This window comes from Stegostoma tigrinum, chromosome 2, assembly GCF_030684315.1.
Source record: "Stegostoma tigrinum isolate sSteTig4 chromosome 2, sSteTig4.hap1, whole genome shotgun sequence".
NCBI lineage: Eukaryota > Metazoa > Chordata > Chondrichthyes > Orectolobiformes > Stegostomatidae > Stegostoma > Stegostoma tigrinum.
In genome coordinates this window covers 35,136,455-35,150,493 of record NC_081355.1, presented here as the reverse complement: position 1 = coordinate 35,150,493, position 14,039 = coordinate 35,136,455, and the positions used below count along the sequence as shown (strand labels likewise).

Sequence of the window (14,039 nt, the reverse complement as noted above, 5' to 3'; positions counted from 1 at the left end):
GATCATCTTCCACCATCTTACCACCCCCCGTGTTGCCACAACCAAATGTAACTTACCCTGGTCTACTCATTGTCAACCCAACATCCCAATATAATAAAATCTAAATCTACACCCCCTCTACTTCCAACAACATCTTTTTCATGCATCTGCTTTTTTATATTGTTTGTCCTCATGGTCCCATGCCCAGACAACCTTCCAAGTGAAACAGTGCTTTGCATATACTCAGACTAATTTAGTATATTGTATTCACCACTCAAAATGCTTTGCACGGGGGAGACAAAACATAGACTGTGGCCACTTGATTGAACACAGTCCAACTGGATTGTGCAGTCCACAAATGTGACCCTAAGTTCCATGTCTCCTGTCATTTTAATTCTGTTTCAGTCCTGCTCTGATCTCCACTACTCCTGTGAAGTCTGATATAAGCCAGAGGAATAGAACCTCATCCTTCACATACTTTACAGGATTTATTAGTGAGTTTAAAAATTTCAGATCACAACTTCTATTCCCTATTATTGGATAGAAGTTATTGACAATGATTCTGAAAATCCAATTTCGACAACCTCTAGACCCAGCCTTGTTACTTCATATGTTTTTAAAAGGATCATCATCTGTTTTTTTTGATAATCATTCTTAATCTGTCCTGCCTATGACCAATCACTAGCCAACCTTGTTAAAGCTCTCCAACTCCTGATCACCCACTACCTCCGTACTTGCTCAAACCTGTTGCACTTCTTGAACTGTTAGCGCTTCTCTTCAAACTTTTAAAAATTAGGCTGAATTTTCATCATCTGATGTTGAGCAAGCCTGTGTCAACTGAACAAAATAGGATGAGTGCAGGGCTGTATTTTTAAACTTCACCTCCTCATCTTCTGCTTGCTGTTTTCACCGGATCAGAAATGAGGTGAGTTACAACTCAACAATCACTAAGCAATGCCAGGGTCTTAATTTAAATGTCTGTTGCAAATCCACATTGTCCCTATTTTGTTATTGTAATGGGACTAGATGGGTGCTGAAGGCTGTGGGAACCATACCAGGTAACCCTATTCATGAACCTTGGGGAAGCCTGAGAAACCTTTTAACAGGCAACTTTGAAACCTTTGTCAACTTCAGCTGTCATAATGTCACGTTGTCTGATTTGTGCATGGTTTCAATGTATTGATTAAGTAAAGGGGTCTGACCTTAAATGATAAGACACCATTATATTGACCAGACTGTGTAAGATTTTGGATGCATTAAATTCATATCTCCACTGGATAAAGCCATCTGCATTAGGGAGAATCAGATATGGATGTAGGTAGATTGATTTTCAGAATGATTTAACTTGCTGACTATTCACTAGTTACAGACCAACGAGTCATATAATAATACAGACAAGTCTTTGAAATGTCGATGTTTTGTTTTTAAGAAAGCTAATCAAATGTCTCTTAGTTAAAAAAATGTTCTCTTATGTTCTCATAAAACTGCCAATCAAACACAAGTGTTGAGAATCCCACTGATAAAACATTTAATCCTCTCAGCACAGCTTAACCTTGCCCAAATAAGTAACTGTTGTAAATCTAGTTCACAGAAGAATAAATTGAACAAATTGATACAAAGCTAACAGTTCTCTTCAAGCTCTCTCAAGGGCCCATCACAGGATTGAATATTTAGTTAGTTGTGGATCTAAGCCGAATATTCATAATGAGCTTCTGTGGAAATAGGAAACAAATACACTGCCATCTGCTCAATCTGATTTTGTTGATGCAATAGCCAACTGGCCTCATTATGAATGCTTAGCTGAATTCCAAGACTGGCCTCAGCTCAGCAGGATTTATTTATTTATCCATCCATTTATCTAGCCTGGGATCACTAATGGCCTCTTGGTCTGCACCAACTGGGATCTGCCAATTCAGCACATGAGATGGTGCGCTGATGTCAAATTGTAACAAATCCAATGAAATATTATGTAGGGAGAAAAGTGTTGAGTATCTTGTCATTTACTAATCTCCGCTACCCAACTGGGTAGGTTTACAGAATAAGTTGTGTAGTGCTTTTAGTGCTCAGAAAGATTTTTTACTTTTATGACAGTTTTATCTTGATTTTGAAAGATTTTACAGTAATATAATGGCATACATTGCTTTGATGTAAAATGTGAAGCTAATTTTATGGACTGGTCACTTACTAAAGGTCATTACTGCTTTATTTCAGATGAAATTCTTTGATAAAAATAAAGATGGCCGCCTGGACCTCAATGACTTGGCAAGGTTAGATACTTACTATACTCAGCACAAAATCTGTTACAGGGAGTTGTTTTGGTGAAGAGAATTTCAGATTCATACCATTCTTTAAGTGAAAAATTACTTTCTGATATCCCTGTAGAATGACTTAGTTTAGATTTTAAGATTGTGTCCCGTTGTACTGGATTTTCACACCAGATAAAACAGCCTTGCTGTCCCTATTCTAGCAAATCCTTTTATAACATTAAACACGAATTTAAATAAATTTCAATTTACACTTGAGGGAGATATAATCAAATTTCTGCTTCCTGTTTTCATAATAAAATGAAACCCTTATCAGACCCAGTTTTAACTATAGTGGTATGAGAATGCCATCTGTGCAGTATAGTCAGATTCCATGCTCACAAAAACTGCCAAAAGTTGTGAGAATCATCCCTGAATGTTTTTTAACTTTGACACAGTAGACTTTTTTTTAGTTAGGGTTGGACATTTAAGTAACTTCATGCCAAGGCCCACGGATCTTATCCACATTTCAACATCATTGACATCTACCTAAAAATTCATAACTCCCACTCTATGGGTTTGGATGTTCGCTATAGTGGAAGCAAGCACTGTTTGAACTTTGGAGATAATGGGAACTGCAGATGCTGGAGAAGCCAAGATTAAAAAGTGTGGGGCTGGATGAACACAGCAGGCCAAGCAGCATCTCAGGAGCACAAAAGCTGATGGTTCGGGCCTAGACCCTCTCTGATGAAGGGTCTAGGCTCGAAACGTCAGCTTTTGTGCTCCTGAGATGCTGCTTGGCCTGCTGTGTTCATCCAGCTCCACACTTTGTTATACTGTTTGAACTTTGCCTTCCTTTTTTTTCCTGTATTCATTCACAGAGGTGAGGGCATCACTGGCTAGGCAGCATTTATTGTCCAGAACAGATCCCTGTGGATCACTGTTGGTCACAGGCTTCCGATCTAAAAAACAACCCTCTCTCTCTCCTGCCATTAAGCCAATTGTGTATCCAATTGAAATTGTTTATTTGCTAAACAATAAGTACAGTGTGTTCAGGTGCAGAGCTGGCTTGATTCAATGTTGCAACTGTTATTTTTCCCAAAAAAACTGATAACTTCTAAAAAGTATGTATTTCTCAGTGACCAATGCAACAATATTGGACTACAAGACTTTACGCTAGAAAACTTTTGTTGTGACAAACACACTAGAATTCACAGAGTTAATGTTGCCTACGAGGCACCTAATATACTAAACATCTAATACACTAAGACATGCTCGGAATGTCCTGCTCAGAAGTAGCTGCACTCTCCTTCGCTTGATCTCCTACAGGGGTGACAGGATGGAGGTGGAAGTCCCAGCCATCTCTGGAGAGTCCTGTGAGATGATGTCTGCAGGGCCTGTATGTAATTCCACTTCTGGGTGAGTGCCTACTGGCACCAGCATGTCTCCTTTTGAGGAAGGAGCATCTGGTGTGAATTCGAAGTCCCTGTCCCCATGTTACCTTGTCATTGATGCTAAGGACCAGGGTCTAGAATGATGGGGTACAGTTTGTCCACCTTTCCAGCCCGCATTGTGAGTGCTGGACCTGGCTCTCCAGAGCAGCCACCAATCAGTCTATGTATGGAGGCAGCCAGATACTGAGATGCCTGATTGGCGGGGTCCCACTGCATTGCTGCACTCCTGCAGCGATTGTGCCCTTATAGACCTGACTGATGCCCCTGTGTCATCTTCTATATTTCACTGAAGTCACTCATGGTTGACACCATGGAGTTCTCTCCTGCCTGGGGCTGAGCAGGTGCCTAGTCTCTGCCAGTACTCAAAGCTCAAATGACCTTTGCACTACCCCATCTGGCCAGGACTTCCAGGCCCCCGTCTGCAAAGTGAGGCACTTATTTCCCATTGTACACCGTGTCAGGGGAAAATGTCATAAATCATACAGGGCAGTTTAAGACTTATAATGCTTGATTAGGCGCACAACAGCCTTTTAAATGTGGTGCTAGTGCCAAAAATCTTTCAACGTCCCAACTGTGGTGAGTATTTCTACCTGCCTTGAGTGGGAGAATCAGCCGAGGAAAGCATCATAGCAGTACGATGCGCGGAACTTGACAAAAATTACACTTAGCTGATTTCTGATAAGATTCAGCTCATTATCTTGACTTCAAAGTCTGAAGCACCTGCCAGCTTTAAATCTCCTTCACTCAATCTTCTGAGCATAATTGAATGGACTTCCAGTAGCAAAGTACTCTCCAGTTAACCCTTAGTTTTTGAATTTACTCCAAGTCCTTTCCCTTTGCCAGCCTTCCGTTTAGTGCTAACCCAAAGTAATTCTTTCCAGTCTGGCATTGTAGCACTTGATTTATTCTTGTCCATGCGAATCCTACTGTCTGCGAGTCTATACAGTAGCAAAACCTGCTGCATCCCTTTCACGTGACTGTTTTCAAATTTGTAATTGATTTTGAATGAATTTCAATTTGCCTTTCTGTCTTCTTGTTAAGCAGGACATGTCGCTTTGTCTTCAAGTAGATCTAGTATCAGGCTCAATCCTGCGCAGATTCTATTGGATTTTCCTTCTCCAAAACTATTTCAGTTTACCTTGAATAGAAAGGGACAGTTTAAAACACAGTCATTTAGCAGCATGCATCTGTCACACAATGAATGTAGAGCAGGCCTGTTTTTTTATAAAAACCAAAAGAACTGTGGATGCTGTAAATCAGGAACAAAAACAAAATTGCTGGAAACCTGCTGAGCCTCTCCAGCGATTTTGTTTTTGTTTCTGTTTTGTTCTTTGTCACCTGTCCCACCCCCCTTAGTTTTAGTACTGTAATACAATGAGCCTTTAACCAATGGAGTAGTAACTGTGCTTATAATTGCTTTATGATTTGGATTAACCAGTTGATTTCTTTTCTCCCTTTTGAAGGATTCTGTCACTGGAAGAAAATTTCCTTCTGCAGTTCAAAATGGATGTAAGTTAAACTTTTCTTGTATGTTTGTATTACCACTCTGTGGCCTGACTGAAATGACAGAGTACCTGCACGTGAGCAATTGTTTGCATCAGGTAGGCCCTGTCGGTGAACAAAATATACTGACTGTGGCTTAGACTGAATGAGAAATTTGGAGTTTGGTAAACGAGAGAATCTTAAGGTTCAATCTCTTTAAAATTGAAACTGATCTGCATTTAGCACGTGATGTAATTTACTGTTTGATGTTTGTCCTAGCCTTAAGCAGGTAGATACTTTCATCAACTTATTCAGAGATGTTACTATATGTACCTCCGAGATGTGAATCTGGGCCTCCTGGCTCAGAGCCAGAAACAATGCCACTGCATCACAAGAACTATTTCTCTCCTCCCCCAGCCTTAGGCCGATATGAACAAGGCCTTTATAGGAAAATGGCTGTAATTAATTAGATATCTGGTTTCATTAGCTTTCAAGTGAAAGAGGGTCTTCTTGTGGTGCAGTGGTAGTGTCCCTACCCTGGAGTGGGAGGCCTGGGTTCAGGACCCTCTTGCTCCAGAGGTATGTAATAATGTCTCTGAACAGGTAGATTTAAAAGTATTTCATGTACTTTCAGTTGCTGCAACAGACCTGACTCTCCTCTGATTCTTGGGTAGCATATATATTAGGTCCGAGTGTACCTCATCAGGAGTGCATCTTGAACTAAGTATGAAATCAGGAGTTTCATGACTAGCGGAGTAGTTAGTTCTTACTTCAATAAAAGGTGAGAGCCTGATTGATGTATAGCTGGTAAGTTATTCTACATGTAATGAATAGTTACAATGTTTAAGTATAGTAGGGCTGCTCAGCTAGATAGAATGCCCATTCTGTGACATATGGGAAGGCATGGACAAACACATCCGTGCAGAAGTGGCAACAATAGGAAAAGCTTAGGTTCCAAGTTTCAGAATTCGTATGACAGCCTCTATCACAGTTGTGCATCTATGACTCAGGGAACTACATGATAGCACATTTTAGAGAGGTAACCACACTGCAGGTTAGGAGCACATCGGCAGAGAATGAATGGTGAGTCCAAGAGAACTAGGCAGGTAGTATTGGTGTTCCTGAGATGATCTTGCTCATAGACTGATGTTCCATTTCAGATACTGGTGAAGGTAATAGTTCCTCATAGAAGTGTGGCCACAGCCAAATGTACTATCAGTGGCTCAATTTCACAGGAGAGGAGGTCAAAGAGTAGAACAGCAATCATGAGTTAGGAGAAGGGATTCACTAATTAGGGGAAGAGATAGACCTTTTGTGGACCACAGATGCCATTCATGTATGATCTGTTACTGTCGTGGTGCCAGGTTTAATGATGTCATAGAGTGACGTGGATGGATGGAGGTAAGAAGCCATAAGTCATGGTCTACACTGGTACCAATGACGTAGCAAGAGGGATGAGGTCTGAAAAGCAGACTTTAGGGAGCTAAGGTAGGAAGGAGATTACAATTCAGGACTTCAAAAGCAGTAAAAACATGATTAATCTCTGTGCCATACGATAGTGAGAATGGGGGAATTAAGTATTTGAATACACGGCTAGAGAATTGGTGCAGGAGAGAGGGCATCAGATTTCTGAGCCACTTTTGGGTCAGATGGAACTTGTATACGATGGAGGAGTTGTACCTTTGCAGTTTATTTCCAGGAGGATAAGGACCTAAGAGCGAGTTCAGGTTGGAGGGAAGAAAAACTAATAATAGGAAGTACAATAATAATAAAAAGACAATCAAAGTGAAAGCAAGCATCAAATATGATCAAAATGTGGAGTAATGTTAAACCCAACCGAATACAATCGTATAGTTGTAAAATTTTCAAGAATAATCATTTTAATTGGTAATTCAAGAATTATTTACTTTGTGTGCAAGAATTTTGGCAAATCAAGCATTTCATCTATCTTTCAAAGAAAAGATTTGATTTTTGTTTTGCCCTTGTACATAGGCCTGTAGCCTGGAGGACAGACGGAAAGATTTTGAGAAGATTTTTTCTCATTATGATGTGGTGGGTTTTTTTGTCTTTCTTAAATACTTTAAAATATTTGTGTTTTATGTATCGAAGTGCATGAATACACTTTCTGACAAAATTAGAAATCAATTGAATTTTAGATGTAGAGACTCAAATGAGTTTATCTTAACACTGAACATGACACCTGTAATCATTATTATTCAAGGGATCTTGCTATGTTTTAACTGGTTGCCACTTTTAGATTATGAAAACTTAATAAATAGGAGCAGGAGCAGGCCAATCACCCATTGAGCTGTGTCCATCATTCAGGAAGATCATGGAGTCACAGAGATCTACATCACAGGTAAATGCCCTTTGTTCCGATGTGTCTACACCTTTCAAAAATAAGCACTTAACTATTCTAATCCCGTTTTCTACCCTTGGCCATAGCCTTGTTTTCCTTGACATTGCAAGTGCACATCTAAATATTTCTTTAATGTTATGATGCTTTTGGCCCCTAACACAGTTAAAGGCAGTTAGTTCCAAATTCCCACCACCCTGTGGATGAAAATTTCCCCCACATTAACTCTAAATGCACCTGCCCCTTACCTTCAATCAGTGTCCCCGATCATTGATGCTTCCACCCAAAGGGAAAAACGTCTTCCCATCTATCCTGCCAATGCTCCTCATATTTGTATACATCTCAATCATGTCACCCCTTGAGGAAAATAACTCTATTCTGTCCAAACTTTTTTCATAACTGAAATTTTCCAGGCCTGGCATCATCCTGGTAAATCTCCATGCACTCTCTCCAGTAGTATTACCTCCCTCCTATAATGTGGATTCCAGAATTGTGCATAATACTCTATCTGTGCTCTAACTGACATTTTATATACACCCAGCATAACTCTATGCTAATAAAGGCAAGTATCCCATGTGCTTTCTTAACCATTTTATCTACTTGCCCTGCTTCCTTAACAGACTGATGGACATGCATGCTGATCTTGGGTGTTTCCCAGTGTCCTACTGCTCCTTATGTATCCCCTTGCTTTGTTTCCTGTGCACCACCTGAACAACCTGGATTGAATTCCATTTGTCACCAATCAGCCTATCAATATTCTCCTGCAAGAAGAAATAGTCTTCCAGCATCTATACTGTCAATCACCTCAGAATGTTTTATGTTTCAATAAGATCACTTGGACTTTCTCTGTGGGCTGTGGAGGCTTGCAGAGATGTTATTTCCTGTAGATTGAAGTAGGCCCATGCTAAAAGAAGATCTTACGAGTTCAGGAAATATGTTTGGTAAACCCCTTTCAGATGTCAACCCTTAAAAACTGACTGCCCCTGCATTCTCCCAAATAATACACCTCAGAACAACAAAACTTGCAACTTCGTTTACTGTGTGGAGCTGGATGTTGCATTTCCAATGGTATTGTGGACCTGTGGAGAAAGATTGGAGCAGTCTGCCTCTTACTTGAGTGACATTAAGTCTCAAATTGACGCTGATATTCATGTTCACTGAGAATGAGATGTGACAATTAAACACATGCCTTCCCACACTGATGGCCTGCACATAGGATGGAGGAAGGACTCTCCATGGCTATTTAGCACCTCAGCAGAGTGCTGTCCAGCTCCTGAGTAACAGGGAAGTGATGGTGGGCCATGGAGTGAAGATAGAGCAAGAGCACACAGAATTGGGGACTGTGCTCAAGTCAGCTTCATATCTCATTCTTCAGCCTGTTCTCTCCCTTCTCCCTTACCCCTTCTCTCTTTCCCCCCAAACCCCAACCACCATGTAAGGTTGGCAGGTAATGATATCATTTACAATTATGACAAAATCTATATTGGTACATAGTAAGATGCAGCCTTCCCATGCGATACTTTTAATCTGTACGTGTTGAAACTACAGAATGTAGCTACACCTTTATAGAATCTTGCTAGAATCCCTTTAAATTTAAATCTTTCCATTGGCAGGAGTGGGCCATCAACATGCCTAAACTATACAACTAGCTGGGAGACTTGAGAATGAGATTAAACAGTCACAGCAAAACCCACTTCTCTCACATTACTACCATACATTCTACACCAGATATGTCACCCTACAGGCTACATTCCCACTACCCACAATCCCGCAAATGAGTCCATTTGGTTAAAATTGTGCCCAATGTGTCAGCAGAGAGGAAAATGGGACAAAATAAGTCTGGTGATTTAAGAGGTAGATGTCTGACTGTTTTCCTACAGAAAATATGATTCAACAGTGATCATCACCATGGCAAAGTGCAAGTGTTAAAACTGTCACCTGAATTAAGAGAAGACCCTTTCTGAAGAAGGGTCTAGGCCCAAAACATCAGCTTTCCTGCTCCTCTGATGCTGCTTGGCCTACTGTCTTCATCCAGCTCTACACCTTGTTAGCCCAGGATAGGCTATTGGCTTAAGTCCTCCACACAAACAAGTTAGACATATTGTTCTCAGTGAATCTGGTTTCTGATTGCAAATTATTAAGTCAGAACCATGAATAAGCTAAGTTACTGTTTTGTAAAAAAAAATGATAAAAAGCTTTAATGCATTGTACCAGTGTTTATTTACAAACACCATCTGGAAAGGTAATGGAGTTGGTATTCCGGAAAGATATGATTGAATGAACTGCTAGGTCTTTTTCATCTGAACAGGAAGTAATACACTTCTTGTTGACTCCCAACTGCTTGCTTTATTGCAGAGTAAAACAGGTGCTCTGGAAGGTCCTGAAGTAGATGGATTTGTTAAGGATATGATGGAGTTGGTGAAGGTGAGTTTACAGCAAAGTGAGTTAATATTTCGTTTTTAAATAAACATCTGTTTCTTCATATAGCTGCTTACATCAATCAGGATTTCGATTTCATTTTCACAGTATAAGAGTGTTGATAGTATAACACATAGGAAAGCAGGATTTGCTTCTTCAATATTTCTACAGTCATTTGTACATCAGATAAAATAACAAATATTCACTCCCAAGGCTTTTGATAAAGAATATTCAAATTAGGCGTCAAAATGTGATTTTTGAGAAACAGTTTCTTACATTATTTCTTAAGAAATTAGTCCAGTAAAGGCACGTGCTTTTTTAAACTTTAGTTAATTAGTAAAGCCAACTTGTTTTACATTAGTTCACTAACAAGGCTGGTACTTATTACATTAGTTCACCAACAAGGCTAGTATATTAGTTCATAAGGCCAGCATTTATTACATTAGTTCATTAGGTCAATATTTATTATATCAGTTCACTGGCAAGACTGGCATCTATTATATTGTTAACTAACAAAAGTAACACTGATCAATCACTGGAGAAAGGGCAAATATGTAGTGAATATAAGTTCCTACTTCTGCAGAGATTAGTCAGAGCTGTGTGCAGTGAGTTATGTACCAAAGGTCATAAGGCTTAAATCTCCACATTTCAGCATGTAGGTAGATTTAATTAGGCAGGGCCAATTGGCTGGACTGGTGTTTGCAATGCAGAGTGATGCCAATAACACGAGTTCACCGTCAATGAGTCTTTCTGAGAGAGCAGTCCTATGGTCCTCTGGCATACGGTGATTTTGTCTTTTACAGAAAAATTTTCTTTACAAGAATACCTTGAACAATATTACTTGAAGTTCCATGAAGTGACCTGACATGGCAACGTAAGTGTATTGTTCATATGCATGTCTCATTGTGTCTTGAGACGAAAGCCTAAAACAAACAATACTTTACAAATCCAAAGGGCCAAGCAGCATTTCAAGGGTTTTGCAGGAAATGAGGAAATGTTATTAGTACTAAATTTACAAAAATTGTGCAACACCACTTGCAAATGTGATAAAATCTACGCTGGTGATACCATTCATTGTAGGTGCACTCTCACCTCACGAACTGTCGCAATTCAAGAAGAAAGCTAAGGATGGTACAAACACTGGTCTTGCTAGTGAATTCATGCAGTAAATATAGGTCTTGCTGGTTTTAATTGTAAATGATTGTAATGAATTTTGGTCTTGCTAATAAACTAATATAGTGCTGGCCTTCGTAGTGAACTAATCTAAAATATGCCAGTTTTACAAGTCAACTGATGTAAATGCTTGCATTGCTAGTGTATATTCATTTATTTCTTGTTACTGAGAGAGGAGGCAGCTGTCGTCAACTCTGAATAATGCATTCAGCCTCTTGGATTGATTAAAAAATGGTGAACTAATTCTATAATGGAATAATGTTTTGATTATAACTGGTGTCAACCCTGCAAAGTGTCTTCATTACCAGAATTCTCTTTTAAACCTACAATAGTTATCAGGAGTGGGAAGGGCCTGAATGAGGTTCAAAGGTTACTGAGGAGCCTCATGATGTGAAAATACTGCCAATCTCAACCACAGGAGGCCATTGACAAAATGTGGATCTGACTCCCAGCTACAAATTAACCAAATAGAGTTCAGGGGAAGGGTCACTGGAACCAAAACATTAACTCTGATTTCTCTCCACAGATGCTACTAGACCTGCTGAGATTTTCCAGCAATTTCTGTTTGTTTCTGATTTCCAGCACCCACAGTTCTTTTGGTTTATTTTAACCAAATGGATATCTTGACAGGAGGGCAAAGAGCTCCTGCAACGTGTCTCTCTGTTCAGCAATATTCAGTATCTGGCTTTCTGTATATGTAGACTCTGAAAACACTTCTCCATAGTCCCTACCATGTCGATCCAACAATACTTGCAAATGATTAATGCTATTTTGGAAAGGCAGTCAGATTTTGATAGATGATGATCACATGTCGTACCTCCTCTTGTGAACTATAGTGCGAACAGGTTTATTGTCAGACTTTCCCTTTGAGAATACACGCACTAACTACTGTTGTCATAAGATCTAATCACACAGTCGTCAGATATGGGTTGCTGAATACCAACAAACCCTATGTCTCAGGCAGTTTGCCAAACTTGTCAATTAGGGAATTTCCCATGGACTCCACCATGGCCTGAACCCATTGATGCTGGTGAAATTATACCAATTGGCACAGACTGACAAGAACCTGAATGTCAGCTAGAGAAGATGAATAAAAATATTGCATAAATGGCCTTCAAACTCTTTACTGCCATATTCAACACAATACTTAGTAATCAGCACAGTCATCATATCTGGGTGAAATTTGCACCTAGTGCTGCTGTAGCTCAGTTGGCATCAAATAGTGTTGAAACTACTCATTTTCTTTATCATTATAATAATATTAGGAACCTCCTGCCTGTTATGGATGGGAACCTCCTAAGCACTCTGTCAGAAGCGCATGTCTTATGCAAAAGGAATAGAGATATACAATGCTAAGCACTCATGAGTCACCGAAAACATGGTAGCACTGTTCATTCTTTAGTAAACTCACTTCTTTTTCTTGTTTTGTTTAGCCAAGTATTACTGGCGTTGACTTGGACAAGTTCCGTGAAATTCTCTTGCGCCACTGTGATGCAAATAAGGATGGAAAAATCCAGAAGTCAGAGCTTGCACTGTGTCTTGGACTGAAATTAAACCAATGAGAAAACTATGCAGTGAATTATTCCACACTGTCACAGAAAGATTGACGGCAAAGATTACATTAATATCACACTTACTCATGATCATAGAAGCACCAAAGTACTACTAGCTTAAAAGGAGAAGCGGGTGTGATAAATTAAGTATCCAATGGGGCAATTCAAAACTTGCATTGAAAAACGTGTTAATGGATCAGGGGCTTTTGAAATTGCATGCAGAGATTTGACTTTAGGCTTTAATTTTGACACTGATGTAAATTGAAAGATTACAGCTGACTATAATTGGAGTGTTGATATACAGAGATCAAGCTCCATCCAAACATTTTCACATCACAAATGTAAGGCACTGTCTATGCATTTTGACAAACAAACAAACAAAAAAAGTAGACTTATGCACTCCCAAAAATAAATTCTTTGTGAAATATTAGAATGTTTTAAGAAAAGGTAAAGGACATATGCATCAGGCAGCAACATCCAATAGTGCCTCAGAACATTAGTTATCATACAGTTACAGTAGCCATTTGCACCCAGTAATAAATTAACCAGGAAACATTTGATATGCTGCCAATGAAGTCTGCAGTTGTATTCAGTGTCTCAGCATACTGGTGGTATGTGCTGAATTTCTGCTCATTTCATTCGCAACTAATCTGACTTTATCAGAATAATTAACTGGAATATAATGTACTGTTTTCACCAAATAGTCAGGGTAATGATTATCATTTTGCATTAAAAGTTGCTCTATTTGTTTTAACTATCCTAGCATATTACATTATTGCTGTGAAATCTGTGGTAATAGAGTATAATAAAAGATTATAGTGATTGTCAGTGGGGTTGATGCTTGGAAATGTTTTAATTCAATTTTTTTGTCCTTATCTGTAGAAAAAAGGCCATTTCTAAAGGTGAGAAAATACATTCATTAGCAACTTTTTGGATTATACATGTGCCATCAAAATTCTGAAAGAACATCTGCATTGTAAGCGAGCACACCTGTGCAGCAAATCCTACCACTCAATTGGTGAAGGTGAATTGAAAGTTCATTTCAGGTTTCCAGAGCAGACGAATCAATATGTCAATCAGCAGCAACTGTGATTCTGCATCAGTGCTGCCATTTTGGAGCACCAAGACTGAGATTAAAACTGAAACTGCACTAAATGTGGATAGGCATCTTCAGGGCTGATGACTAACCCTCACTCTCACCAGGGATAGACCCAATAAGACTAAGCTGCAATCTGTAACTTAAAAGCTGATTGGTAGGCTTCTCAGCATATCACAAGCTTCATGTCACCAGTGTTCGCCAGTAAATCAAAGACTGGGATCCTCGGGGAACTGGAAAGGGTTGCTAGAGATTCAGGCTGTTCTGCCGTGATCACCTGTCGTG

The 14,039-nt window shown here is 39.4% G+C and overlaps 1 protein-coding gene across 2 annotated transcripts in view; it reads left to right on the top strand.

Moving 5' to 3' along the window:
* scgn (secretagogin, EF-hand calcium binding protein) overlaps positions 1–13,471 on the top strand; it is a 63,208-nt gene extending 49,737 nt beyond the window's left edge. For both annotated transcript variants that reach the window (XM_048559428.2, XM_048559420.2), the window contains 5 exons: positions 2,191–2,246; positions 5,140–5,185; positions 7,151–7,210; positions 9,870–9,938; positions 12,539–13,471. In XM_048559428.2, the coding sequence (XP_048415385.1) occupies positions 2,191–2,246; positions 5,140–5,185; positions 7,151–7,210; positions 9,870–9,938; positions 12,539–12,667 (360 nt within the window). In that variant the 3' untranslated portion in view covers positions 12,668–13,471. The remainder of the gene's footprint in view (positions 1–2,190; positions 2,247–5,139; positions 5,186–7,150; positions 7,211–9,869; positions 9,939–12,538) is intronic.
* The last annotated feature ends 568 nt before the right edge of the window (positions 13,472–14,039 follow it).